Raw genomic sequence first — 26,391 nt, forward strand, 5'->3', positions numbered from 1 at the left:
TACTCTTTACTGTCGATTGATTTTACAGTGATATCTGCACGACTCATCAACTCAAAAACACCAGATTATCCTTGTTGATTACACAACATTGGTTGGTTTAAATTGTGTACAATGCTTTTGTAATTTTCCCCTTCGATTCGGAGAAACAAATATTTGTTCAGTTTAGGATGGCCGAAGACACTACACTACCCAGAATCCTCAGCTATTGTCTGCGTTGCCTCAAGCTCTGTGATTGGTTGACTGCATTCCATATGAAAAAAACGTTTCGTAAAAGATAAATCATACTTTATTCAGCAGTGCTTGCTTTACTCTTTGAAAGTCATCACATGAATGCATTGTAATAAATGGTTTGGCTGCATTACATATTACACATCTGTCGTAGCTCTGTATTTGTATTTATCTACAGAGATCTGGCTCAGAATAGACCGGAAACTATTCTTTTACCGTTCTGTTTTAATTTCACAATAAAGTTAGTAGTAATAATTTGTTTTGATATTATTGTTTTTTATTAACTACTCATGTTAAGACCATCTTTTCTGTGTTGCTGTGGGGTTTTTCCATCGCTTTTGTGTTATAAATATCAAAACAATAACTAAATATATCCGTCGTAAACTAAACCAGAAACAGCAGTATATTTTATTTTGTTAACACTGTAAACATGACAGATTTTTAACCCAAACCACCTACTGGTTAAAGCACGTTATTACACGTTTAGAGTAATATTGAAATCTTGAAAAGGGATGTCCAAAATAGCAATTATATACAGTTTTTAATTAACTATTTGTAGAGAATAACGAGTAATGTATATACTTTATAGGGATCTGCAGATACATATTTAGTCTTCTCAAGCACCAACAATCATTACATTACATTGCATTTAGCTGACGCTTTTATCCAAAGCGACTTACAATAAGTGCGTTCGACCAACAAAATACAAGCTTGAAGAAAACAGAATCATAAAGTACATCAGGCTTCATAGAGCAAAAACATTTCAAGTGCTACTCAACTGGCTTTAGATAAGCCAGTCCTCCAATCAAATATCTCTCCTGATTGTTGGCACTTGACAATCACCTTCCCTGGATTTTACTCAGGTGTAACTAAAGTCTGCTTTAAGGGTTGTTTATATTTCACATCATTAATCAGAATCTGTAAAGTAACTAAAATAAATGTAGTGGAGTAAAAATACCTGGTTAACCTTAAAGACAGCCCTCAGGATTATAAAAGACCCCCATCACCCCAGCCACAAACTGTTCTGTCTGCTGCCGTCTGGCACAACAGCCGCATTCTAGGAGAGGATGTGGCTGTTGTGGAGGACTATAGTACCTGGGAGTGCACTTATGGGCTGAACTGGAGGATCAACACTGACGCTGTGTACAAGAAGGGGATGAGCAGACTCTATTTTCTGAGGAAGCTGAGATCCTTCCACGTGTGCAGCAAGATGCTGGAGATCTTCTAGTCTGTTGTGGCCAGTGCACTCTTCTTTGCTGCGGTCTGCTGGGGGGGGCAGCATCAGAGCCGGTGACACCAGCAGGATCAATAAAGTGATCCGGAAAGCTGGGTCTGTCATCGGCATCAAGCTGGACCCCTTTGAAGCTGTGGTGGAGAGGAGGACACTGAACAGGCTGTTGTCCATGATGGATAACCACCCATCCTCTCCACCTGCAGCTGGACAGACAACGGAGCACCTTCTCCAACAGACTGCTGCAGCTCCGCTGTCACAAGGACCCATACAGGAACACATTCCTGCCCACTGCAATAACTCTGTACAATACCACCTCTGGCTGGAAGAGAACTCTCTGCTCCATAGTTTCTCTAATACAACCTCGCTGTACATTTTACACATATATAATCTGTTCAATATTTGATATTCCATATTCCATTGTCATATATTTTTGAATATGTATATTTGCATATATAATATCTACATGTATATTTTCTATTTCAACACGTATATTTTCTATTTTCTTTTCTTTTCTTTCTATTCTTGTTTATTTGTGGTTTTGTTTTATTGTAAAATGCCTTGTCTTTTATGCTGCTGCAACAAAAACAATGTCCCAAATTGGGATCAATAAAGTACCATCTTATCTTATCTTATCTTACATCCGGACCAAAACCACCAGACTCAGGGACAGTTTCATCCCACAGGCCATAAGACTATTACACACCTGAACTTTGAAATAACATCCATAACATTCATCTGGCAGCTACTTGAATGATTTGTCTAATATATCATATTCCAATCCCTTGTATAGACTCTTATTGCACTATTTCACTTTTTACTATTTTTCTTTTTGTATTGACTTGCACTATTTTTTCTGTTTATCTGTTTTATTGTGTTGCACTGTTGGAGGAGCCTGTGACCTAAGGGGGGGGGGGGGGGGGGGGGGGGGGAGAGGAGACGTTCGATTCCTGTTTTGAATAGTGTGCCGTCGATGGGTTTCATTCCATTTCAAAATGCTGTTTGTCGCTCAGCGTAAGCTTCGCGCACTGCCACTCCAACATTCAATCACAGAGCTTGAGGACAAATCACGGGGTTTGTAAAGCAAAGCACATGGTGTAGTCCCAAACGATAGCTGAGGATTCTGGGTAGTGTAGTGTCTTCGGCCATCCTAAACTGAACAAATGTTTGTTTCTCCGAATCGAAGGGGAAAATTACAAAAGCATTGTACACAATTTAAACCAATCAATGTTGTGTAATCAACAAGGATAATCTGGTGTTTTTTAGTTGATGAGTAGTGCAGATAGCATTGTAAAATCAATCGACAGAGAATACTTACTTCCGGGTGTAAAATCCTGCGTTATCCAATGGGAATGGATGCTCACATTGCTCTCCGTAATACAATAAAGGGGACATGATCAAATCGGAATATAATGTGCTTTTAAAAAACGTTAACTAGGGAACAATCTATTGGACACAGCTGAAGCTCTGGCCTTCCTTAAAAACTAACTAATTTAATACAAATCACAGTTGTATTACCCACAATGCACTGTTTTTTGAGAACAAAAATTCGTAACTAATGCTCCATAATACATTCTGACGAAAAAAATAAAAATTATTATGAATACAAATAAAATAAAAGAAGCCTCCCGTGAGTTACTACAAGCTATAAAGTAGATTTTAAAAACGTTGTATAGAATAAAAGCTCACTGCGGGACGTTGTAGAAATGCGTGTGTGCACCACGACAAAGGAGCCTCATTCACTTTACATTGGGGTTGTTTGCGTGGTGCCGACACGTAAATGTAACAAAGTTCGTGACACCACCACGCAATGCGGTGTTAAGGAGTCGTGGTGGAGTCACGCATTCTGGTGAGATCAGGTTGGAATTGTCACAGTCTGTCAGTTTCCTGTTTTACTTTGAAAGGTGTTCACCTCATGTCTCATGTCTGTATTTGCTTCCTGTCTCTGTGTTTTCCCTCCTGTCTGATTGTCTGATTGTCGTAGTTTTCGTGTGGTTTGGTTCTGGATTTCATGTTCCTGTTTCTCTCGTCTGCCCTCCTGCTTCCTCCTAGTTCTCGTGGTTCATTCTAGTTTTGCTTGTGTTACATTCCCATACCTGCCCCCTTTGTTTATACTGCTTTTGGTCTGCACTCTTGCCAAAACCCTGACATTATTTGCCAGAAAAGGGTACAGATTGTACGTCCACATTTCTGAATGCCTGCAAAGTTTAATAGTGTACTTCTGAAACAGACTTTTTGAGTACAGTGGCGTAACTAGCCCAGTGCATTCTGGTTTCTAACTTTTTTTGGGGTATACCAGACTTTGATATCCATCCACCTGGATTCATCTTATTATTATAGTAACATTCATTTCCAAACATTTGGACTACCTATGTTGTAAATATATTATCTCTTCGATTTCCACACGGCATCTATTGCACGTCTGTCCGTCCTGGGAGAGGGATCCCTCCTCTGTTGCTCTCCCTGAGGTTTCTCCCATGTTCCCTTAAACTGTGGGTTTTCTCTGGAAGTGTTTCCTTGTACGATGTGAGGGTCTGAGGACAGAGGGTCTGAGGACAGAGGGTCTGAGGACAGAGGGTGTGAGGACAGAGGGTCTGAGGACAGAGGGTCTAAGGACAGAGGGTCTGAGGACAGAGGGTCTAAGGACAGAGGGTCTAAGGACAGAGGGTCTAAGGACAGAGAGTCTGAGGACAGAGGGTCTAAGGACAGAGGGTCTAAGGACAGAGGGTCTAAGGACAGAGGGTCTGAGGACAGAGGGTCTAAGGACAGAGGGTCTAAGGACAGAGGGTCTAAGGACAGAGGGTGATATTGGGCTATATAAATAAACATTGATTGATTGATTGATAACAGTGTGGCTGGTACCTGTATGCGAGGATAAGAACAGCTCCACAGATTCGGGCCAGGATCCAGACCCCTCCCCCCACTATCAGCAGCCCATAGAGGGGTCCCAGGACCGGGTGAATCCTGCAGAGCATCCTCAAAGAGGCCCGGCCCCGCAGCATGGACAACACGGAGACCCCGGACTGATGAAGGGACAGGAAACCCTCCACTGAGCGGGAGAAGAGCTGAGACAGGGAGAGGGATATGTACTGGATCATCAATGGTGAACATGAACTCGTCAGCATTCACACGCATTCAGAGGCTGCCATAAGGATAGCAGCGACACCTGTTGCTTTCTTCCTGACTGACACCAAAGTTATTATTATATTTCGGGACATGGAAGACTTTCAATCGGTTGGAGTCACTTGTTTTTCCACCTTATCGTTTTTTATCACTTGAACTGTCCAAGTTGTAATGGTATTATCTTTATCTACCTATGTCCCGTGAGAGGAATTCCTCCTCTGTCTTTCCCCGAGGTTTCTTCCATTTTGTATTTTTAGTTTGGGGGGTTTTGTCCTTGTGTCATATGCTGTACACACTGTAAAGCCCCCTGAGAAACATGTGATAATGGGCTTTAGAAATACGATGTGATAGATTCATCGCAACTACATTTCTTCTTTATTCAATATCAAATGAATCTAGACTCTTCTGTTCAGTACCGTGTTTCCGAGGTGAGTGCAGATCATCAGCAGCAGCATCATCAGGACCATCAGAGCCCAAATCTCCCTCCAGGACCCCTGCAGAACCTGAACCAGAACCCCCCACCTCCGCACAAACCTCAGGGAGCCCAGCAGCTGAAACACACGGAGAGAGGAAATCAGATATTTAGTAACGAGGGGAAACCAGTGATAGGGACGAAGAGCAATACAACAACTCAAAATCTTGCCAAGTATATTTGTCTAATATACAGAGATGGCAAAAGTACACACATCCTTTACTCAAGTAGAAGTACAGATACTCGTGTTTAAAAATACTCTGGTGAAAGTAGAAGTACTGACTAAACTTCTTTACTCAAGTAAAAGTAAAGAGGCTTTGAAGTGTACTTCAGTAAAAAGTACCCATAACTAGCAGCTGCTTTAAAGAGTACCTGACCTCCCTTTATATCAATAGAACAATAATGTCATTGTTAGCTAATGAATGTTTCCATGGGAACAACAGCAACATGGCAACGTTTCCATTGGTCCCTCTTCTTTAGAGTTTTGTACTCCACTACTTCCTGTCACGATTCTCATTACGTCACGTTTGTAGTTTTGTATGTTTGGGTTTATTTTGCTGTTCGGTTCTCCCTGTGTCTTCCTCCCTGTCGTTAGTCTCCCTGTGTGTCTGATTGTCTGATTGTGTTCACCTGTTGCCCTCGTGTTTCTCCTCCCCTGCCCGGCTGGTTCTCGTCCTGTGATTACCCCTCCCTGTATTTAGTCTCTTCTCCTGTGTTCAGTGTTGGTTCGTCTTTGGTTTGTGACTGAGTGACCGGAGAGAGTTCTGTTTTGGGTGCATTTGGGTCCTTCACTCAACCGTAACACTTCCCACCTCAGACTATGTCTCTCCACCTGATATAAGACATCATAACTTCGGAAGTTACACTGCAGTGAGATTTCAGGTCTTGTTTTTAGACAACGCATCATCTTATTTTGAGTTGTATCTCAGAAGAAACACATATTTGTTAGAAAATCACCAACTCTCATCAGAAAACACTTTTGAGCATTTGCTGCTCGTATTGTAACATTTACTGATTCTGGTCAAATATAGTTCATAATGAGTTCTATCTAATTACAAGATCTAATTCATCTAAATACCCCTTCTTACCGAGCACATGTTCACTTGTTCTATGGGCAGGTTTGTTTACTTATTTCAAGTGAAAACAGCTTGAATTCATTATTGTTTTTGGAGCAGTGTTTTCTCCAGTGATGAGTCTACCTTCAGAAGCAGCAGCGTGAGCAGGACAGCGGCACTCTGAGAACTCCTCTCTGACAGCAGGGCTGCAGGCAGGAAGTCCACGAAGCTGTCGGGATCGGATCGGAGCTAAACAACAACAACAACAACACAGGTTATTAAAAAGTCACAAAAGCAAAAACATAGGACATCTTAACTGAAATTGACTTTTGCATATTTTTCTTTGTTATAAAAAAGTATAGGCTGGTGTGTTTATGGCTGCTAAATTAAGCTGACACTGACTTTTTAGACATTAAACTACCACTAATTAGATCAATCTTGTTCAGTTGACATCGATATTGTTCAGCCCGTTTAACCTTGAAAAAAAAATCCTCAGATGGCTACTAAATATACTTAGAAGAACGAGGGGTCAATAGCAAGACTATTTTGAGCATAAACCCCCACTAATTGGTTCAATTTGGACTCATTAGCTTAACGTACCGCTTGTTCAGTTGACGTTGATATTCTTCACCTTGTGTAACCTTAAACTATGAAAGGAAACGTTCACATAGCTCCACAGTAAACAAAGAATCAAAATACTCAGAAGATACTGGATGCATTAAGGTGAATAGGTCCGTATTAAGTCTTATGTGTTCATACTTACCTTACTATTTAATACACTTAAAGCAGTGTTTCTCAAACTTTTTCACACCAAGGACACTTAACCAATAAAAAAACACTCGCGGACCACCTAACTCCACAAATATCCAAAAACACATCGTTTTTTTAGAACAGATTACAAATCGCCTGAAAGTGGTACAAACAAGTGGCAGCAAGTGGGATGAAGGTGTTGCGCTGGGCTATATAATGCAATTGAAAGTGAAAGTTTAGCGCGCTCCATTGCGAAGATATTCCCGCGAGAGTGCGGACAACTTAAATTAATTTATCTATTTCAAATGTGAAATGTTACCAATATACTCGCGGACCACTAGGGGGCGCTCACGGGCCACCAGTGGTCCGCGGACCACACTTTGAAAAGCACTGACTTAAAGGATTTGCTCAGACGAGTAGTGGAAAGGTGAGACTGTTAGGCAGAAGTGTTGTACGGTGTTAGTGCAATGACTTGTGTTTGGGAAGTAGAGGACATACGAATAGAAACATGAAATATCGATTAAACATATGTGGGAGAGTTTATAAATGGAGGTTTTGATAGAGTGTTGCTGTTAAACGCGGCCGATAATTCCTCAAATTCATCAGGATTTTTCTCCGTTTCATTGATCCTTCCTTCACACTGGATGCATGCAAGAAATTAAAAGCTTTCTTTCAAAGAGTCAAGGTACACAGGGTGAGTATTTGATGTTGTCATGTCTCACCTCAGACACGCAGCTGGATGCCTGAGACAGGAAGCAGAGCTGCAGGGCTGAGGTTGTTAGAGACAACAAAGCCAGGAGGAGCTGGAACCAGTTTCTGAACCGTCGAAAGTACTGGGAGCGCTCAGTGAACATCGACCAAACCCCCCCGAACAACATGAGGAGAGCGGAGACCAGGAGAAGCACCTGCAGCAAGAGAGACATCGATGTTATCACCGAAATGATGTTTGAATCTTTAGCTAAGTTGTTATCAATCAACCAACCAATCAATCAATCAATCAATCAATCAATCAATGTCTATTTATAGCCCAATCTCAGTGGTCTTCACAGTGTGTACAGAATATCAGTATGACAATACGACACCCTCTGTCCTCAGACCCTCTGCCCTTAGACCCTCTGTCCTTAGAGCCTCTGTCCCTAGACCCTGTGTTCTTAGACCCTCTGTCCTTAGGCCCTCTGTCCTTACACCCTCTGTCCTTAGACCCTCTGTCCTTAGACCCTCTGTCCTTAGACCCTCTGTCCTTAGACCCTCTGTCCTTAGCCCCTCTGTCCTTAGACCCTCTGTCCTTAGACCCTCTGTCCTTAGACCCTCTGTCCTTAGACCCTCTGTCCTTAGCCCCTCTGTCCTTACACCCTCTGTCCTTAGACCCTCTGTCCTTAGGCCCTCTGTCCTTACACCCTCTGTCCTTAGACCCTCTGTCCTTAGACCCTCTGTCCTTAGTGTCCTTACACCCTCTGTCCTTAGAGCCTCTGTCCTTAGAGCCTCTGTCCTCAGACCCTCTGTCCTCAGACCCTCTGTCCTCAGACCCTCTGTCCTTAGAGCCTCTGTCCTTAGATCCTCTGTCCCTAGACCCTCTGTCCTTAGACCCTCTGTCCTTAGACCCTCACATCGTACAAGGAAACACTTCCGGAGAAACCCCACAGTGTAAGGGAACATGGGAGAAACCTCAGGGAGAGCAACAGAGGAGGGATCCCTCTCCAGGACGGACAGACTGCAATAGATGCCGTGTGGAAATCCAAGAGATAATACATTTATATCACGCGATTAAAGTTCCCTATGGTTTGTCGTGGATCCGATGCAACACGAACAACATTACAGAATAAGACAAAGAGGAATCGATAAAACAGAGATGGTTGAAGTTAAATATGATATTGCTGCGCAGCACTACAAGAGACATTACCTTGCAGCAAAGCAGTCAATAGTGTCCTGTAGACCAAGAGAATCGTACGGCTTATATACACCTCAAAAACTCATAATCTTACCGAGTATATGTGTCTAATATCTAGTCAGAATATGTCTCTACTCCTGATATAAGACACAATAACTTCAGGAGTGAAACTGCAGGGAGGTATCGGGTCTTTTTAAGTCAAAAATCTTATTTTGAGTTGTATCTCAAATAAAACACTTATTTATTTACATATTTATTAGAAAATCACCAACTAACATCATTTGTGGCTTATTTTGCAACAACATGTCCTGATTCTGGTCAAATATAGTCCAAAACGAGTTCTCCTAGCGAACTACAAGATCAGATTTATCTAAATATCCCTTCTTATTTCAACGCATGATTATACAGAACAGATGTGTTGCAGGGATTGCCGACTCACTCCAGGTTCTAAAGACTCAGTCCACTTGAATTGAAAGGTGTGTGTGTTACCGTGAGTGCTGCCTGCAGGTCGGGTCCAGAGTGAGGAGAGGGGATGAGGAAAGGAAGGATGGAGAGGAAGGAGGCGAGTCTCTGTGGGCGAACCCACTGCAGTTTGATGGAAACACACACAAACAAACCGGACTCTCTGTGGAAGTGTGTGAAGTCGAAGGAAAGCGTTTTAACGCTGGAGGAAAACAACAGAAACACGATCATTAGTGGTTTCATTTGAAACAGCAGCATGGATTGCAACTTGCAACACAACTGTATATATTTATATTAAATGAATAAAAAGTATATGTATCATCAAAGAAAGGTATTCCTGTTCTGTCCGTAACGTATCCACTCACTGTGTGTTGGTCCACTCGGACATGTGCAAGTCACTGAAGAGCTGCCGTGTCGCGTCGCTGCTGTTTCCCAGGTACACCGTGTCCAGAGGAGGCAGAGTGTGTGTGTGAGGAGGCAGGGTGTGTGTGTGAGGAGGCAGAGTGTGTGTGTGAGGAGGCAGGGTGTGTGTGTGAGGAGGCAGAGTGTGTGTGTGAGGAGGCAGGGTGTGTGTGTGAGGAGGCAGGGTGTGTGTGTGCTGCAGACGGGGTAATCCAACAAGCTGAAGTGATGGGTTTTGGTGAAGGTGAGGCACCAACGTTTGGATCATCCACTGCTCTGCGTCTGACCAGCTGCGTGAGGAGAGAATGAGATAAAATGGACTTTTATTAATCCCCGTGGGGACATGGTTTCTCTGCATTTGACCCATCCTAGTGTTCGGAGCAGTGGGCTGCCATTTTGAACGGCGCCCGGGGAGCAGTGTGGGGAACGGTGCCTTGCTCAGGGACACCTCGGTAGCACTTGGTCTTGCCGGGACTTGAACTGGTGACCTTCCAGTTGCCAAGCCAAGTCCCTATCGACTTCGCCACCACCGCCCCAAATGGATTTAAATGTTCGATTGTGTGTGCGTGTGTGTGTGCGTGTGCGTGTGTGTCTTTGACCACATACTTCTTAATGTTTTCGACATGTAACTCTATAACGACAACTTTTGACACAGAATAGTTTACATTTTAGCAATGTTTTGTTCAATGTAAGATTTAAACCATTCCAACTTCGGCGACTGCTATTCAAAATCAACAGCAATGCCACAACATATCTTTATGTAAATACTGCTATATTTTTGCTATATTTTGTATTATTTTTTAATGTTATTATAGTTTTCTTTAAATAGTTTTTTTTACTTGTATGCACCACGACACCAAGTCAAATTCCTCGTACGTGTCAACCGACCTGGTGATAAACCTGTTTCTGATTCTGATCAGGCTCTGCCCCCCCCCCCCTGAGTGAGGCGAGGCTCTGCCCCCCCCCCCTCTGAGTGAAGCGTGTTTCTACAGCGTGCCCCTTACCCCCTGAGTGAGGCGAGGCTCTGCCCCCCCCCCTCTGAGTGAAGCTCCCGCCTGACGGAGGGTCTCAGCAGCCGAGCGTCTCTCTGCTCCACCCCGGCCTGATAGTTCAGCATCAGAACCAGCAGCAGGAAGGACAGCTGGCTCACACAGCGCTGCAGGAAACATAATATATTATTATATATACAATATATTTATAGATATACATTTACACTACTTTATTTGTGTAGGAACTATTTAGGTTTATTTTGTTTTCAATTGATCGTGCAGTACAGAGGGACGAGTACATGGCCGGAGACAGACTGAAAACACGGTCATGCATAACACTGGGTTTGATCCAAAACACCACTTTTCTGTTTATTAACGTCAAGAAGAAAATGTGGAAATTGGGGAAAATGAAAGTTTCCATTTAAATGTTAAACGTTGGGACCCCTCACCCTCATGAGGGCCCTCAGGTCTCTGAGTCTGCGCGCCTCCTCTCTGGCCTGCAGCAGACTGAAGCCACAGGGGGGCCGGACCCTCCCTCCATCGTCTCCGAGCCCCCTCAGATCCACCGAGCTCTGCAGAGCCAGGAGATCCTCCACCTCCGGATCCACAGGCCTCCACAACAATGTGCAGATCAGAGCCTGCGCACACACCTGAGCAGAGGAGAGGTTAGTATGAAGAGAAAGCACTTCCTGGAGAAACGGCGTCTGGAGATGAAACGACGCTCGCCTGAATGTGCGATAGGAAACTGAGCGTGTGTTCTGCTGCAATAACGAGCGGATATGAATGTTATGGACGTTCTTTCAAAAGTGCAGGTGTGTAACAGTGTGACGGAGCGGATCACAGAGTGACTGACTCCGCCACTGACACACACACACACACACACACACACACACACACACACATACATACCATGTATACATCACTTCAGGGGACATTACATTGACTTACATGCATTTCCTGGAGACTTATCCTAACCTTAACCTAACCCTAAACCTAACCAAGTCTCCACCATAAGTCCCCACACGTGACTGTGTAAACAGATGTAGGTCCCCACAAGTATAGTAATGCTAGGACACACACACACACACCCACCCACACACACACACACCAAACATTTGTGTCAGTACATGTATAATACTAATGTATACTTGTAAAAGCGCCTCGATGACTTCGAGGCGTGAAGATGGACGGTGTGGCGCAGTGCGCTGTGCACTGATCATCAGATCAAGGGGTGAAACCCGCCGCTTGGGCAAGACCCTTCACCTGAACTTGCTCCTGTGGGTATTGTCCACAGTGACCATTGCATGTATGATATATGTGTAATATGTATCTGTAAAGCGCTTTGAGCATCTGGAGAAGCGCTTTAATAAATGCAAGGAATTATTATTATTATTATTATTTCCTGCTCCCTCCGGTCGTCGTGCGGCCGCCGTCTCCCCAGCAGAGGGAATGTGGAAAAGACGGAGGCGCATCACTTCCGTGATTTAAAGAGGATGTCATGAACCATGCAATTTCTTATTTATTATACGTTTGTTTCATTATGGGGAATGATTGTGTTCAGAGGGGGTTGACCTGTTCATGTTCGGGTCGGATCTTTATGTTGACAATGTGGTTTTGAGCTAATTGTGTCACCTGTTGACGGTGAGCCTGGGGGAGGGGCTGTGGGGTCAAAAGGGACGGCATTGGCCCTGGAGGAGTCACTCGGGAGAATGTTGCAGTGAAGGCAACAGCCAGCATGTTCACTCTCCATGCGTGATGGACGGCCTGATTTGGTGACTTTTATTTTGTTTATTTAAGTTATACTGTTCCCCTTTTGTCAAACAGTATATATATATTTTTTGTGACTGTTAAAAAGAAAGTTGTTGGAGCTTAATGCAACCGACTACGCCTACGTTTTCATACGGACACATAGCACCCCGTCACACACAGTTGGCCTGTGAATGAAACTGTCCCTGAGTCAGCATTCACGCCGATGAAAGGAATGATCCACCGGAGATGTGGGAGTGACGTAACGCACCTTGAGAGGCTCCAGCAGCAGAGCGGAGGTGAGGAACGCAGAGAGAGACGACAGCAGCCACATGAGGACGAGCGCTCGGGAGAAGGAGCTGCCGTACAGCCCGATGACAGCCAGGGAGGCCACAAGAAGGGAACCCAGCAGGGGGTAACTCGCTGCGAGAGTCCAGGGGGGCAGCAGCAGGCCGGGGTCACCTCGAGATACACCTGGAGCAGAAGATATCAAGTGTCATGCACTTAAAAGAAGACACGTGGAAAGACTGTGGAAGTGTGCTAGAAGTAATAGATCAACACTTTAAATGTAAAGTAACGGATACATACTTGAAATGTCAGATAAACGCAGAGATAAACAGTTTAAATAGTTTGTAAAGTCATTGATTATTTAGTGAACGCAGTGTAAATTGTAAACGTAAAGTCGCCCGACAGTCGGATTGATAACCTCATCAAATCATTAGTAACGAAGAACTTAGATCGTCGGAATCTAAATAACGTCCAGAGCTGTTTCAGGTTTGGTGGATGATTCCCGCAGGGTTGAGGGTGCTATAATATATGTTCATTTTAATTCATTTCCTATTTTATATTCACTTAATCTGTATATAATTGTATTTTTTATTTTATCTTTAATTGTATTAATCTCTAATCTGTGCTGTCCTGTTTTTCATTCTCACCGTGTTGCTGTTTAAACTACTGAATCTCCCCACGGGGACTAATAAAGGTCCATCTTATCTCATCTAGGGAGGCGTGTGGCGCAGTGGGTTGTGCGTTGGTGTTGGGATCAGGTGAGCACAGGTTCAAACCCCTGCAGTCAGCATGTCGTTCACCCCAAAGTGCTCCTGGGGGATTTTCCACAGTGCTGAGTATGTGAGTCGCTTTGGATAAAAGCGTCTAACAAGTGATGTAATCTTATTTTATCCAATAATAATAGATGGGATTTAAATAGTGCTTTTCCCAATGCTCAAAGATGCGTGTACCTATGCGAGTGACGGAGGGGGACCTGCTGGAGTCTGGAGACGGGCTGGGGAGGAAGGTGCTGGCCACCGAGTCCACAGAGATCACAGAGGGAGACCTGAAGAGTCCGAACACAGACTCACTGACCTCAGACCAGCTGCTGCAGGACCTGCTGCGCCTGAAGCATATACAAAGTCACAGTTAAGCATATTCTGATCAACACTGATATGCATCAAATGGGAGTCGCATGAGTGACAGATGCTCACGTGGTGGAGAGAGAGGAGATGGTTCGAGGAGAGTCTCGCCCGCTGTCTGAGGTGCTGTGGTTTAAATCTACTGAGTCCTCTGCTGCGATAGACATCAGAAGATCCTCCTCTGCCACACACACACACACACACACACACGCACGCACACACGCACCCCCCCCCCCCACACACACACACACACACACGCAGACAAATGATATACATATTTCTATTTATTGTCTGCTAACTGAAATTGGCAGTGAGGAAAAATATGTGACAATATCTAAAAGTATTGTGGAGCTGCCGAGAAGTATTTGTTTGGTATACATTTTCTAAAAGTAATCAGACACTGATCGTGTATATCAGTGCTTCTCAAAGTGTGGTCCGCGGACAACTGGTGGTCCGTGAGCGCCCCCTAGTGGTCCGTGAGTATATTGGTAACATTTCATATTGGAAATACATTTATTTATTTAAGTTTTCCGCACTCTCGCGGGAATATCTCCGCAACGGTGTGAGCTTAAAGTTCACTTTTGACTGCATGATAAAGCCCAGCGCAACACCTTCGTCACACACTTTGCCACTTGTTTGTACCATTTTCAGGCGATTTGTAATCTGTTCTAGAAAAACGATGTGTTTTTGGATATTTGTGGAGTTAGGTGGTCCGCGAGTGTTTTTTTATTGGTTAAGTGGTCCTTGGTATGAAAAAGTTTGAGAAACACTGGTGTATATCATATTATGTTTCAATCAAAATATGAATAATGTTTCAAAATGGTCATTTCCTATAATATTCTAACTGCAATATCAATTAAAATAATTGCAATTAGGTGTTCTTTTTCCCAATCAGCCGTATTCTAGTTATTTGCTACAATGTGGGATTTTATAATAACAATTTAATGTGTACTGTAATGTTATTATACTCAATTAACCTGACTATTTGATCTCATGTTGCTTATTTTAAACGATACAACCCTCACTCTGTCACTGGTTGCGTTGAGACTTTTCAGATCCTACATGAGTATGAAATTGAACTTTTTCGAGTTTAATTGAGAAGGTGTTTTTTCCCAATCCACCTTATTCTTGTTATCGGCTACAATGTGGGATTTTGTAATAACCATGTTGTCCTTTAATGTTATTTTTAAGCAGAATACTCAATAAACCTGACTGCATTTTCTCACGTTGCTGATTTTAAAGTATACAGCACTCTCTTTGACTGAGATGCACCCTCCATGATTATTAAATTACACGTGTTCAGAGTTGAATTGAGCAGCTTCTCACCAGACAGCGTCAGAAGCGTGGTCAGATTCTGGCTGTGAACTTGCACTAAGTTGCTCTTCGTGTTTTGGTTTGTAGGCGTTTTGTTGGAGGCGGGTGCAGCGAGGCGGATCTGCTTCTTCCTCCTCAGCTGACGGGATGAAGGTGAAGCCTTGCAGAGGATCGGGGTCTCAGTGGTGCATGCTGGGAGGTTGAGGAGGCTGTCACATGACATCTTATCTTTCTGCGGGGCCAAACCAGACGCAGCCCAGAAGTCCAGAATACTGGAGTCCAACGCCTTGCTGTCCAGTAACTACAGGAGGTAAGGTAAGGTAGGGTAAGGTAAGGTCAATTAAGGTAGGTAAGGTAAGGTAGGGTAAGTAAGGTAAGTTAAGGTAAGGTAAGTTAAGGTAAGTTAAGGTAAGTAAGGCAAGGTAAGTTAAGGTAAGGTAAGGTAAGTAAGGTAATGTAAGGTAAGTTAAGGTAAGGTAAGTTAAGGTAAGTAAGTTAAGGTAAGATAAGTAAGTTAAGGTAAGGTAAGGTAAGGTAAGGTAAGTAAGGTAAGTTAAGGTAAGGTAAGTAAGGTAAGGTAAGTAAGGCAAGGTAAGTTAAGGTAAGGTAAGTAAGGTAAGTTAAAGTAAGGTAAGTAAGGTAAGTTAAGGTAAGGTAAGTAAGGTAAGTTAAGGTAAGGTAAGGTAAGTAAGTTAAGGTAAGGTAAGGTAAGTAAGGCAAGGTAAGTTAAGGTAAGTTAAGGTAAGGTAAGTAAGGTAAGGTAAGTAAGGTAAGTTAAGGTAGGTAAGGTAAGTTAAGGTAAGGTAAAGTAAGTAAGGCAAGGTAAGTTAAGGTAAGGTGAGGTAAGTAAGGTAAGGTAAGTTAAGGTAAGTTAAGGTAAGGTAAGGTAAGGTAAGTAAAGGTAAGGTAAGTTAAGGTAAGGTAAGTAAGGTAAGTAAGGTAAGTTAAGGTAAGGTAAGTTAAGGTAAGGTAAGTAAGGTAAGTAAGGTAAGTTAAGGTAAGGTAAGTAAGGTAAGTTAAGGTAAGGTAAGTAAGGCAAGGTAAGGTAAGGTAAGGTAAGTAAGGTAAGGTAAGTAAGGTAAGTTAAGGTAAGGTAAGTAAGGTAAGTAAGGTAAGGTAAGGTAAGTAAGGTAAGTTAAGGTAGGTAAGGTAAGGTAAGTAAGGCAAGGTAAGTTAAGGTAAGGTAAGTAAGGTAAGGTAAGTAAGGTAAGGTAAGTTAAGGTAAGGTAAGTAAGGTAAGGTAAGTTAAGGTAAGGTAAGTTAAGGTAAGGTAGGGTAAACTAAGGTAGGGTAAGGTAAGGTAAGGTAAGTAAGGTAAGTTAAGGTAGGTAAGGTAAGGTAAGTTAAGGTAAGTAAGGTAAGGTAAGGTAAGTAAGGTAAGTTAAGGTAAGGTAAGTAAGGTAAGTAAGGTAAGGTAAGGTAGGTAAGGTAAGGTAAGGTAAGGTAAGTAAGTTAAGGTAAGGTAAGGTAAGTAAGGCAAGGTAAGTTAAGGTAAGGTAAGGTAGGGTAAGGTAGGTAGGTATAGGTAGGGTAAGGTAGGTAGGGTAAGGTAGGTAAGTAAGGTAAGTAAGGTAGGTAAGGTAAGGTAAGTTAAGGTAAGTAAGGTAAGGTAAGGTAAGTAAGGTAAGTTAAGGTAAGGTAAGGTAAGGTAAGTAAGGCAAGGTAAGTTAAGGTAAGGTAGGGTAAGGTAAGGTAGGGTAAGGTAAGGTAGGGTAAGGTAAGGTAAGGTAAGTAAGGTAAGTTAAGGTAGGTAAGGTAAGGTAAGTTAAGGTAAGTAAGGTAAGGTAAGTAAGGTAAGTTAAGGTAAGGTAAGGTAAGGTAAGTAAGGCAAGGTATGTTACGGTAAGGTAAGGTAAGTAAGGTAAGGTAAGGTAAGTAAGGTAAGTAAGGTAAGGTAAGTAAGGTAAGGTAAGGTAAGGTAAGGTAGGTAAGGTAAGGTAAGGTAAGGTAAGTAAGTTAAGGTAAGGTAAGGTAAGTAAGGCAAGGTAAGTTAAGGTAAGGTAAGGTAGGGTAAGGTAAGGTAGGGTAAGGTAAGGTAGGGTAAGGTAAGGTAAGGTAAGTAAGGTAAGTTAAGGTAGGTAAGGTAAGGTAAGGTAAGGTAAGTAAGGTAAGGTAAGGTAAGTAAGGTAAGTTAAGGTAGGTAAGGTAAGGTAAGTTAAGGTAAGTAAGTAAGGTAAGGTAAGTAAGGTAAGTTAAGGTAGGTAAGGTAAGTTAAGGTAAGGTAAAGTAAGTAAGGCAAGGTAAGTTAAGGTAAGGTAAGGTAGGTAAGGTAAGGTAAGTAAGGTAAGTAAGGTAAGGTAAGTAAAGGTAAGGTAAGTAAGGTAAATTAAGGTAAGGTAAGGTAAGTAAGGTAAGTAAGGTAAGGTAAGTAAGGTAAGTTAAGGTAAGGTAAGTAAAGGTAAGGTAAGTAAGGTAAGTTAAGGTAAGGTAAGTAAGGTAAGTTAAGGTAAGGTAAGTAAGGCAAGGTAAGTTAAGGTAAGGTAAGTAAGGTAAGTTAAGGTAAGGTAAGTAAGGTAAGTTAAGGTAATGTAAGTAAGGTAAGGTAAGGTAAGTAAGGTAAGGTAAAGTAAGGTAAGTTAAGGTAAGGTAAGTAAGGTAAGGTAAGGTAAGGTAAGTAAGGTAAGTTAAGGTAGGTAACGTAAGGTAAGTAAGGCAAGGTAAGTTAAGGTAAGGTAAGTAAGGTAAGGTAAGGTAAGTAAGGTAAGGTAAGTAAGGTAAGTTAAGGTAGGTAAGGTAAGGTAAGTTAAGGTAAGTAAGGTAAGGTAAGGTAAGTAAGGTAAGTTAAGGTAGGTAAGGTAAGTTAAGGTAAGGTAAAGTAAGTAAGGCAAGGTAAGTTAAGGTAAGGTAAGGTAGGTAAGGTAAGGTAAGTTAAGGTAAGTTAAGGTAAGGTAAGTAAAGGTAAGGTAAGTAAGGTAAATTAAGGTAAGGTAAGGTAAGTAAGGTAAGTAAGGTAAGGTAAGTAAGGTAAGTTAAGGTAAGGTAAGTAAAGGTAAGGTAAGTAAGGTAAGTTAAGGTAAGGTAAGTAAGGTAAGTTAAGGTAAGGTAAGTAAGGCAAGGTAAGTTAAGGTAAGGTAAGTAAGGTAAGTTAAGGTAAGGTAAGTAAGGTAAGTAAGTAAGGTAATGTAAGTAAGGTAAGGTAAGGTAAGTAAGGTAAGGTAAGTAAGGTAAGTTAAGGTAAGGTAAGTAAGGTAAGGTAAGGAAGAAGGTAAGTTAAGGTAGGTAACGTAAGGTAAGTAAGGCAAGGTAAGTTAAGGTAAGGTAAGTAAGGTAAGGTAAGGTAAGTAAGGTAAGGTAAGTTAAGGTAAGGTAAGTAAGGTAAGGTAAGGTAAGTAAGGTAAGGTAGGTAAGTAAGGTAAGTTAAGGTAAGGTAATTTAAGGTAAGGTAAGGTAAGGTAGGGTAAGGTAAGGTAGGGTAAGGTAAGGTAAGGTAAGTTAAGGTAGGTAAGGTAAGGTAAGTTAAGGTAAGGTAAGTTAAGGTAAGGTAAGGTAGGGTAGGTAGGTAAGGTAAGGTTAAGGTAGGTAAGGTAAGTTAAGGTAAGGTAAGTTAAGGTAAGGTAAGGTAAGTTAAGGTAAGGTAAGTTAAGGTAAGGTAAGGTAAGGTAGGGTAAGGTAAGGTAGGGTAAGGTAAGGTAAGGTAAGTTAAGGTAGGTAAGGTAAGGTAAGGTAAGTTAAGGTAAGTAAGGTAAGGTAAGGTAAGTAAGGTAAGTGGAGGCAAAGAATTTATCTATAAAGCTTTGTTGGGTAAACTCCCGTATTATATCTGCTCTCTGATCACACAGAGAGTTGCAAGCAGCTATTGTCTGAGGTCACATGATGTGGTCTTGTTAGATGTGCCAAGAGCAAGGACTGTCTGAGGTGAGACAGCTTTTATGTGCGCAGCTCCACTTGCTTGGAACAATCTTCAGCAAGAATTGAAACTGAGCATCTCATTCCTCTGCATGTTTTTAAAGCTAGGCTAAATGAAATGCTTGCTGATACAATGGGCACTTGTAAATGTCTATAACTATGTATCCTGTAAATATAATGTATAATGTCCTTTATTGTTTTATGTTTCATGTGGAACCTATATGCTGCAGGTCTCCCTTGAAAAAGAGATCTATGATCTCAATGGGACCAATCTGGTTAAATAAAGGTTTGAAATGAAATGAAAAAAAACAACTGTAGTCGTGCATCAGAACAGCTGAATGGAAACAGCAGGAATATACATGTTAAAAACATATAATACTGAATATAATGCACTTGGAAATGTCGAGGGAGGGTTACATGTAAACCCTTATTTTAAACTATAGGGTGAGAATATAAAAAATAATATAAAAATAATAAAATAATTGTTTGTTCTGTTTGTGTGTGTGTGTGTGTGTGTGTGTGTGTGTGTGTGTGTGTGTGTGTGTGTGTGTGTGTGTGTGTGTGTGTGTGTGTGTGTGTGTGTGCGGTCTAGCATTACTATACTTGTGGGGACCTACATCTGTTTACATAGTCACGTGTGGGGACTCGCCTCCCTTATGGGGACAAATTGGAGGTCCCCATAAGGGAATCATTCATTTCAGGGTGAAGACTTGGTTAGGATTAGGGTTAGGGTTAGGGTTAGGGTTAGGGTAAGGGTTAGGGTTAGGGTTAGGGTTAGGGTTAGGTTTTGTGTAGGGGTAGGGTTTAGGATTCTCGGTTGAGAATGGGTGCACGGGCCTGAGGATCTGTGGATGGGTGTATGCAAAAATGTTTATTCGACATAGGGTCAAATAAGGTTTTTTAAGGAGTTTGGACAAATGCTGGAAAATGTGTATGTTGTTTATAGGTAGAGGGGATCATGGGGGTTTGGTTTTCTAGATAGTCAGCCGAAATCAAGGATTCTGATTCCCACTCAGATTCATTACTGGAGCCAGACCTAGGTTCCGGGGGGTGAGCTGGTCCTGGTAGGGGGGAAGCACAGGGGGAACCAGGGGATAGCTTGTATGCTTATGACTGTTTGGTTGAGGGGATCCTGGGGGAATGTCATTTCGACAGCCATGATTTTGTGGCGTGCTGAGTCCCGGAGAGGGCCCGCCGGGCAACGGGAGCCCAACAGAGGAATCCAGGGAGGGGTCAGATTGGGTTTTTGGGTGGTTCAGAGTGACCATTTTAGTCCCTTTCATCATGGACCCCTCCCTGGATTTTGGGTTTGGTCTGAGGGGACCCGCTGACCGGCCGAGCCCGACCGGAGACCAGCATCGCCTGTAGAGGGGGAGACACAGAGGAGAGGTGATGTTATGAAAGTATTTCCTACCAGTCAGCTGGGGAGGGGGGGATGGGAATGGAGGGGAGGGGAGGGAAAGCTCCGGGGTGGCAGCAGTCAGGGGGAAGGGCCTAGGTTTGGGGTTGGGGAGGAGGGGAGGCCTCCAAAGGAACTGTTGGGGAGACCTGGATGTCTTGAGTTTAGGACGGTGGAGAGATGAGGGAGGGGGTGGAGAGGGGAAGGGGGGAGGAGGAAACTCCTGGATGGGAGTGCTGGGGGAGGGGGGGCCCTTAGGTTTAGGGCTGGGAGAAAGGGGAGGGCTCCAGAAGGACTGTGGAGGAGACCCGGGTCCCTTAGGTTTAGGATAGGGGGGAGGGGAAGGCTCTCTCAGTCGTAGTTGAGAGGCCTGGAGGGGTTTGGGGTTGAGGGCTGGGTTGGAGTAGGCACCCTGAGTAGGGTGGGGGTTAGGGTTAGGGTTAGGGTTAGGGTTAGGGTAAGGGTTAGGGTTAGGGTTAGGGTAAGGGTTAGGGTTAGGGTTAGGGTTAGGGTTAGGGTTAGGGTTAGGGTTAGGCATGTGTTGGTTATGGTTAAGGTTAGGATAAGTCTCCAGGAAATGCATGTAAGTCAATGTAATGTCCCCTGAAGTGATGTATACATGGCATGTGTGTGTGTGTGTGTGTGTGTGTGTGTGTGTGTGTGTGTGTGTGTGTGTGTGTGTGTGTGTGTGTGTGTGTGTGTGTGTGTGTGTGTGTGTGTGTGTGTGTGTGTGTGTGTGTGTGTGTGTGTGTGTGTGTGTGTGCTCACAGATGACGGGCCGGAGGGAGGAGTCAGAGAGAGACAGGAAGGACGGGCCGGAGAGATCTGATTGGCCGAGGAAGACGTCCATCTCCACAGAGTGACAGACGGGGGAGGGAGGGACGGACGTATCCACGGTTACCTGGAGAGGGAACAGAAGAGGGGATCAAGTAAGTGTTAAGAAATACTGTATACTGTAATAACATGATATATGGAAGTGGATTTCTGTGTATATACATGTGTTATTCATTTGTGCAGGAAAAGAGCAAATCATTATTAATCGCACCTTAAAATTGGTTCCTAATGAAGTCATTACAGTTTTATGGTTTGTTTGTTTATCCATTATATGTGTATGATGCTTCAGTGAATAAGTATGCATGGATACATACAAATAAACACTATAAAAAATATAAATAAATGAAAATATAACAAAATTATAAAATGTAATATATCTTAAATAAAATAAAATAGTATTAAAAAAAAAAAAAAAAACATTTAAAAATGTAGAGAAATAGAAACAAAATTAGATTTAAATTATAAAAGCACTGAGAATTATGTAACTCAATATCAAATGGAAAAGTACATATACACACACACTCACTAAGATTAAACTGTTTGTCAAACAAATCTTTGTTCAAATCACACACACGTCTCTGTGCTGACCTCTAATGACCTCTAATCAGAAGCCACGCGCAGAAACAAAGCACAGAAATCCAGGATTATATTCACCTGACTGTGAGACTTTCTGAAGAGGAAACAGAGGAACCACTGCAGAGGAAACACCAGAGCAGCGACCGTCATCCCAACAGAAACAGCCTCCATGTTCACCAGCAGCCGCGCTGACACCGGGCCACTGCACGCAGAACATTTGGGGCTCGTAAAAAATATGTATTTATAAAAAAAAGTCAAATTCTGAGTAAAAATCAAAAATCGGTGAAAAAAGTCACATTCTTCAGAAAAAGTCAAATTCCTAAAAAAAAAGTCAAATACTGAAAGAAGTCAAATTCTGAGAAAAAAGTCAAACCAGAAAAATAAATAAATGGAATGTGTTAATTGAGGCTTGCCCTCCTACCTGAGTCCCTGTGTGCCCACGGCCCCGTACCACAGCGCCCCCAGAGCCAGGTACAAGTGCAGCACCACGGCACTACAGGTGATCCTCTGACCCCGAGAGAACCTGCTGTGAGCGGGGCGTTCCCATAGCGACAGCCACAGGTGATGCTCCACCATCCCAAACACCAGCTGGGAGGAGAACACCCGACGAAACTGAGACAGCTCCTCTGGACCTGAGAGGAGGAAAACGCATTTATTAATTTACCAAGGAGAGTGCAGATTTATAGAAATGACTGTTTAAAAAAAAGCATATTAATTCAGTTCAAAGCTCACATGAGGCCAGAACCTCCTTCTCCACGGATCCGTTCTTCTGGTTCTCCACAGAGAGCCAGTCCTCCAGCAGGAAGAAGAACATGTGGTCAGTCTGAGGGTCCCAGACCACGACTTGCTCCACAAACCAGGACGGGTCCAGACCTGAAGTCACACACACAGAGAAACTCAGTTAAGGTCTCCTATCATGCTATTTATATATATATAAAAAACATGTCTATGAAGTGTTTTGCTCAAAATACCGATCATGTATTTTAGACATCCCTCATATCCCTCTGTTTCGCCCTGTTAGAGAATTGCTGATTATGGGTCTAAAGCTTTAAAAATGTATACCCAGAAACTCAGCTAAATGCTGCCGTGATTAAACGCCATCATGTTCTAAACCACATCAAGGATTATTTCTGAAACAGTATGGAGCTCAAATGCTTTTTCTCTGTCAGGTTTACCACAAGCCGAGTTCCTTTTTTTATTTCCTGCTTCTTTACACATACTCTCTCCACTACAGGTTAGCTTTGAGTGTTAGCGATGCTTGCTAATGTAAACAAAGACCATATTACGTCCAAAACGGTCGTGCATTGTTTCTGATAGTGACGTTTCTGATAGGGCCGTGGGTGTAAGCCCGCCCACATTTCATTATTATGTCATATCGGACTCAAATCTGGATCAGCTCCGTTGTATCCCCGAACCCGAACAATATTATAATGTTTTAATCAAAAGGATATTTTTTGCAAACTCCACCTACCTGTGTTATCGTGCCAGATGCGGATCTTCCAGACTTCCCCCAGGCTCTCGTCTGTCTCCAGGTGAAACATGTCGAGGCCTCCTCTCTGAAACGCTCCGTCGCTCCGCAGGTGGCGAGCGCCGCTCTTACTCACTCCGTACAGACTGATGCCAACGTGTGCAGTGGTGCCTGATGGGTTAATTACAGTATTAAATATGTTTACAATATATAGTTATTTGTGTAGTTATTCTTAATTTATAAAAACAATTATATAATTACTCATATTATTATTTTATTATGTGTTTAAGTACACAAATACTGAAAATTCACATTACATTTTAACCTCTTAGGCCCTAAGCCTGTTTTTCAGGTTTCAGGCTCGAAAATGACATTCCCAGAACCAATGACCATATCTTCTAAAAGGGTTAAATTAATAATCTTTTTTCTAAAAGTTATGATAAACCTGTGAGTTGGATGTAGAAAAGTGAGATTCAATATTTTTTATTTTAAAGAAAATTCAGATTGAACATGGTAAAAAACTGTAAATTATAGTGTCCGTCCAAAAGATATTTTGTACTTATAGTGAAAACTAACCTTGGATGATGGGTTAGTAGACTAAAAGCTTTAGGAATCCAAAGTACAACATATAATAAGTACCCTGTATCAAGATTGATGCAAAACAAGTGATATTTGACCTTTGTAGAGAGATTTAGCAAAATAAACTCTTCTGGGCCATTTTGGGTGGATTTTCCTTATCTCTGGCCCCCATTTCTGATCTTTAGAGCCAATAGAATCCAAGGGAAATCGTCCCGCACACACTCATGTTAATAAAAAAGTTGCGTCTTTTCGCATGCAAGCTATCAGCAGAGGGGAGAAATATCCCTGCTCTGATATCAAGCAACGGAAAAGCTGTTGTATTACTTATAGATTATCAGGACATTTCAAAGGGGACACAGTCACATTGGATATTAACCTATGGATTAACTACAGCATCGTTTTGATCGTTTTAATGCCATTGAAGACCAGTTTAGACCAGACAAAGACGAAGGTAAGCCATGTTAGCGTTTTGGGCTACCTAGCGCCACATGTTTTTATGTACGTTTTTGTTGATAACGTCGCGAGTTTGTATCTTTCAGTGTTAAAGTGGGCACCGTTAGATTCTGTGTCTCCTTGCGATCATGAACGATGTGTTGGATGTGCACCTAGGATAAGTAATAAGGGAGCTAGGAGTGATTTTCGGTGCAGTAATAGATTAGCATTTCTCGCTCGGGCTAATTCAGAGGGTCAATGTTAGCATTGTGTGTTTTTTTGAAAAACAAATGAAAAAGATCAGTTAAATTCGTTTTTTTCCGTTATATGGATATAAAATATTCATAGTTTATTAAATATTAAGGTTCCTTAGAGGTTGTTTCCTGCAAATGACATAATTTCGGACGTGGGGCTTAAGAGGGTAATTCTTTCAAATGGAAACACATGTTAGTCCTCTCTGACCTGCCCCTCTCCTGCGGCCGGTCTTCACCAGCACTCGGTACTGATGGAGGCCCGGTCGTCCACACAGAGGAACCCGGCTCAGCCTGGTTCTCTCCAGGTGGTCCAGTTTGTGAGCGATGAGCCCCAGCAGCAGGTGGATCAGAACCAGAACCGCACACACCATCCCGACCAGAAGGTTACGCACCGGACCCCCTGGCTGAGGAGAGACGAGAGAGAGAAGAAGGAGCCTGATGAAGACTTCCCTTTATTGACTTTCCCTTTGATTTGTGTTGTCATTTTCTATCTTTGTGGAACTCAACATTTGTCATGCTTAGCACGAACAAAAAAATACACAAATATTACAGTTTTAAAAAGAAAATGCACTGGTGTAATGCTTCTAATGCAGCATCTTAATGTCATGTGTACATCAACTGTCTTGATATGTCACAGCCACTGTCGTCCATTCAGGAAAAGTCTGGCATTACCAAGACTGAAGTTGGGCAGCTCACTGATACTTTTCAAACTGTATTTTTCTTATTAAAATGACAGGAAGCTGGGTGTTTTTTCTAATTAATACACAATAAAGCCAGTTTCTTAATGGATAACATTTGCAGAAACTCTTTCTGGAGGGAACTTAGCCGTCGCAGACCATTTAAATGCACAAAAGCCTATATAAAACACTACAGGAAAGGGAAGAAATTGCTTTGTGTAATGCTTTGTGTCTCACGTACCGGCGGCAGCAGCACCACGGCCCCGGGATGGAGGAACATGCTGGCCCCGAACATGGTGAGGTGCTGGGTGAGGCAGTGGGCGCTCTGCAGGGTGCTGCCCTCCAGAGGCTGCAGACCCTCACTGCTCCAACGCCTCTGCTGCAAGCTGTAGTACTGACAAACTGCGCTGAACACACACATCGACACACACACCGGACCACCGGAGACCAGAGACAAGGACAGGTGGACGGAGAGAGGCTGGTCCGTCCGGTTCAGACTGTTGGAGGAAGATAATTCTTGTTAGGTAATTAGCTAGAGGAGCAACTGACAGGTGAGGAGTTTACGGTACATTATTGCAAAAACAGTGCTCATACTTGCACGTGGCAAAGTAGTAGTAGCCTATTGAACGAATAAAATGGACAGTATTTTCCTCAGTTCATATTTGAAAATAGTTTTCAATGTGGAGTTGCACCCAGAATCCTTTTCTGAGAGCACCGCTATTCTTTTGCAACAGATCTGAAGGGTTTTAGTTGAACACATTTACATTTTACGGTTGATTATAGTGAAAAAACTATGACAAACACAAATAAAAAAGTAGCAGAAATAGATAATAAAAGACAAGGGGGCAAAGCTAGTCCGTCTTATAAAAGCGTTGATAAGATGCCGAGTTATTATTACGAGAATTGTTTTTGATGAAACACTTGGAGGGGGTATTATTAAAGCCTCTCTGCCAGAAAAAAATGCTATGTGGACACACTGCGATACAGGAAAGACCAGCGACTCACAGTGGAGACAGGAAGATGGTTTCCTCCATGAAAGGGGTCGCGTCAGACAGATTTAGAGCCCACTCCCTCACCAGGGAATTCCAGGATGCATTAGTCCCCGGCACTGCAGAGCTCACTTCTATCCGGACATGTCCCAGACTCACTGGAGCAGCTCCTAAATATGCATAATGCAGTTAGAAAACAGCCTTTGTGATTCATAATTCATGCACAAACTCACAGATATACAGTAGGGGTAATTCATATTTATGTAGG

General features: G+C 42.6%; 1 protein-coding gene across 1 annotated transcript in view; it reads right to left on the minus strand.

Moving 5' to 3' along the window:
* Positions 1–26,391, minus strand: part of pkd1b (polycystic kidney disease 1b) — a 53,416-nt gene that overhangs the window by 3,835 nt on the left and 23,190 nt on the right. Inside the window, 22 exon segments of the mRNA XM_034078407.1 lie at positions 4,322–4,524; positions 4,999–5,133; positions 6,254–6,358; positions 7,582–7,764; positions 9,237–9,411; positions 9,575–9,681; positions 9,808–9,901; positions 10,616–10,767; positions 11,050–11,250; positions 12,618–12,820; positions 13,585–13,739; positions 13,828–13,936; positions 15,082–15,370; positions 21,083–21,098; positions 21,100–21,215; positions 21,803–21,926; positions 22,146–22,356; positions 22,457–22,597; positions 23,196–23,363; positions 24,666–24,861; positions 25,376–25,541; positions 26,140–26,293. Of these exon segments, the coding sequence (XP_033934298.1) occupies positions 4,322–4,524; positions 4,999–5,133; positions 6,254–6,358; positions 7,582–7,764; positions 9,237–9,411; positions 9,575–9,681; positions 9,808–9,901; positions 10,616–10,767; positions 11,050–11,250; positions 12,618–12,820; positions 13,585–13,739; positions 13,828–13,936; positions 15,082–15,370; positions 21,083–21,098; positions 21,100–21,215; positions 21,803–21,926; positions 22,146–22,356; positions 22,457–22,597; positions 23,196–23,363; positions 24,666–24,861; positions 25,376–25,541; positions 26,140–26,293 (3,403 nt within the window).

The sequence above is a fragment of the Pseudochaenichthys georgianus genome, unplaced genomic scaffold (assembly GCF_902827115.2).
Source record: "Pseudochaenichthys georgianus unplaced genomic scaffold, fPseGeo1.2 scaffold_425_arrow_ctg1, whole genome shotgun sequence".
NCBI classification, from domain to species: domain Eukaryota; kingdom Metazoa; phylum Chordata; class Actinopteri; order Perciformes; family Channichthyidae; genus Pseudochaenichthys; species Pseudochaenichthys georgianus.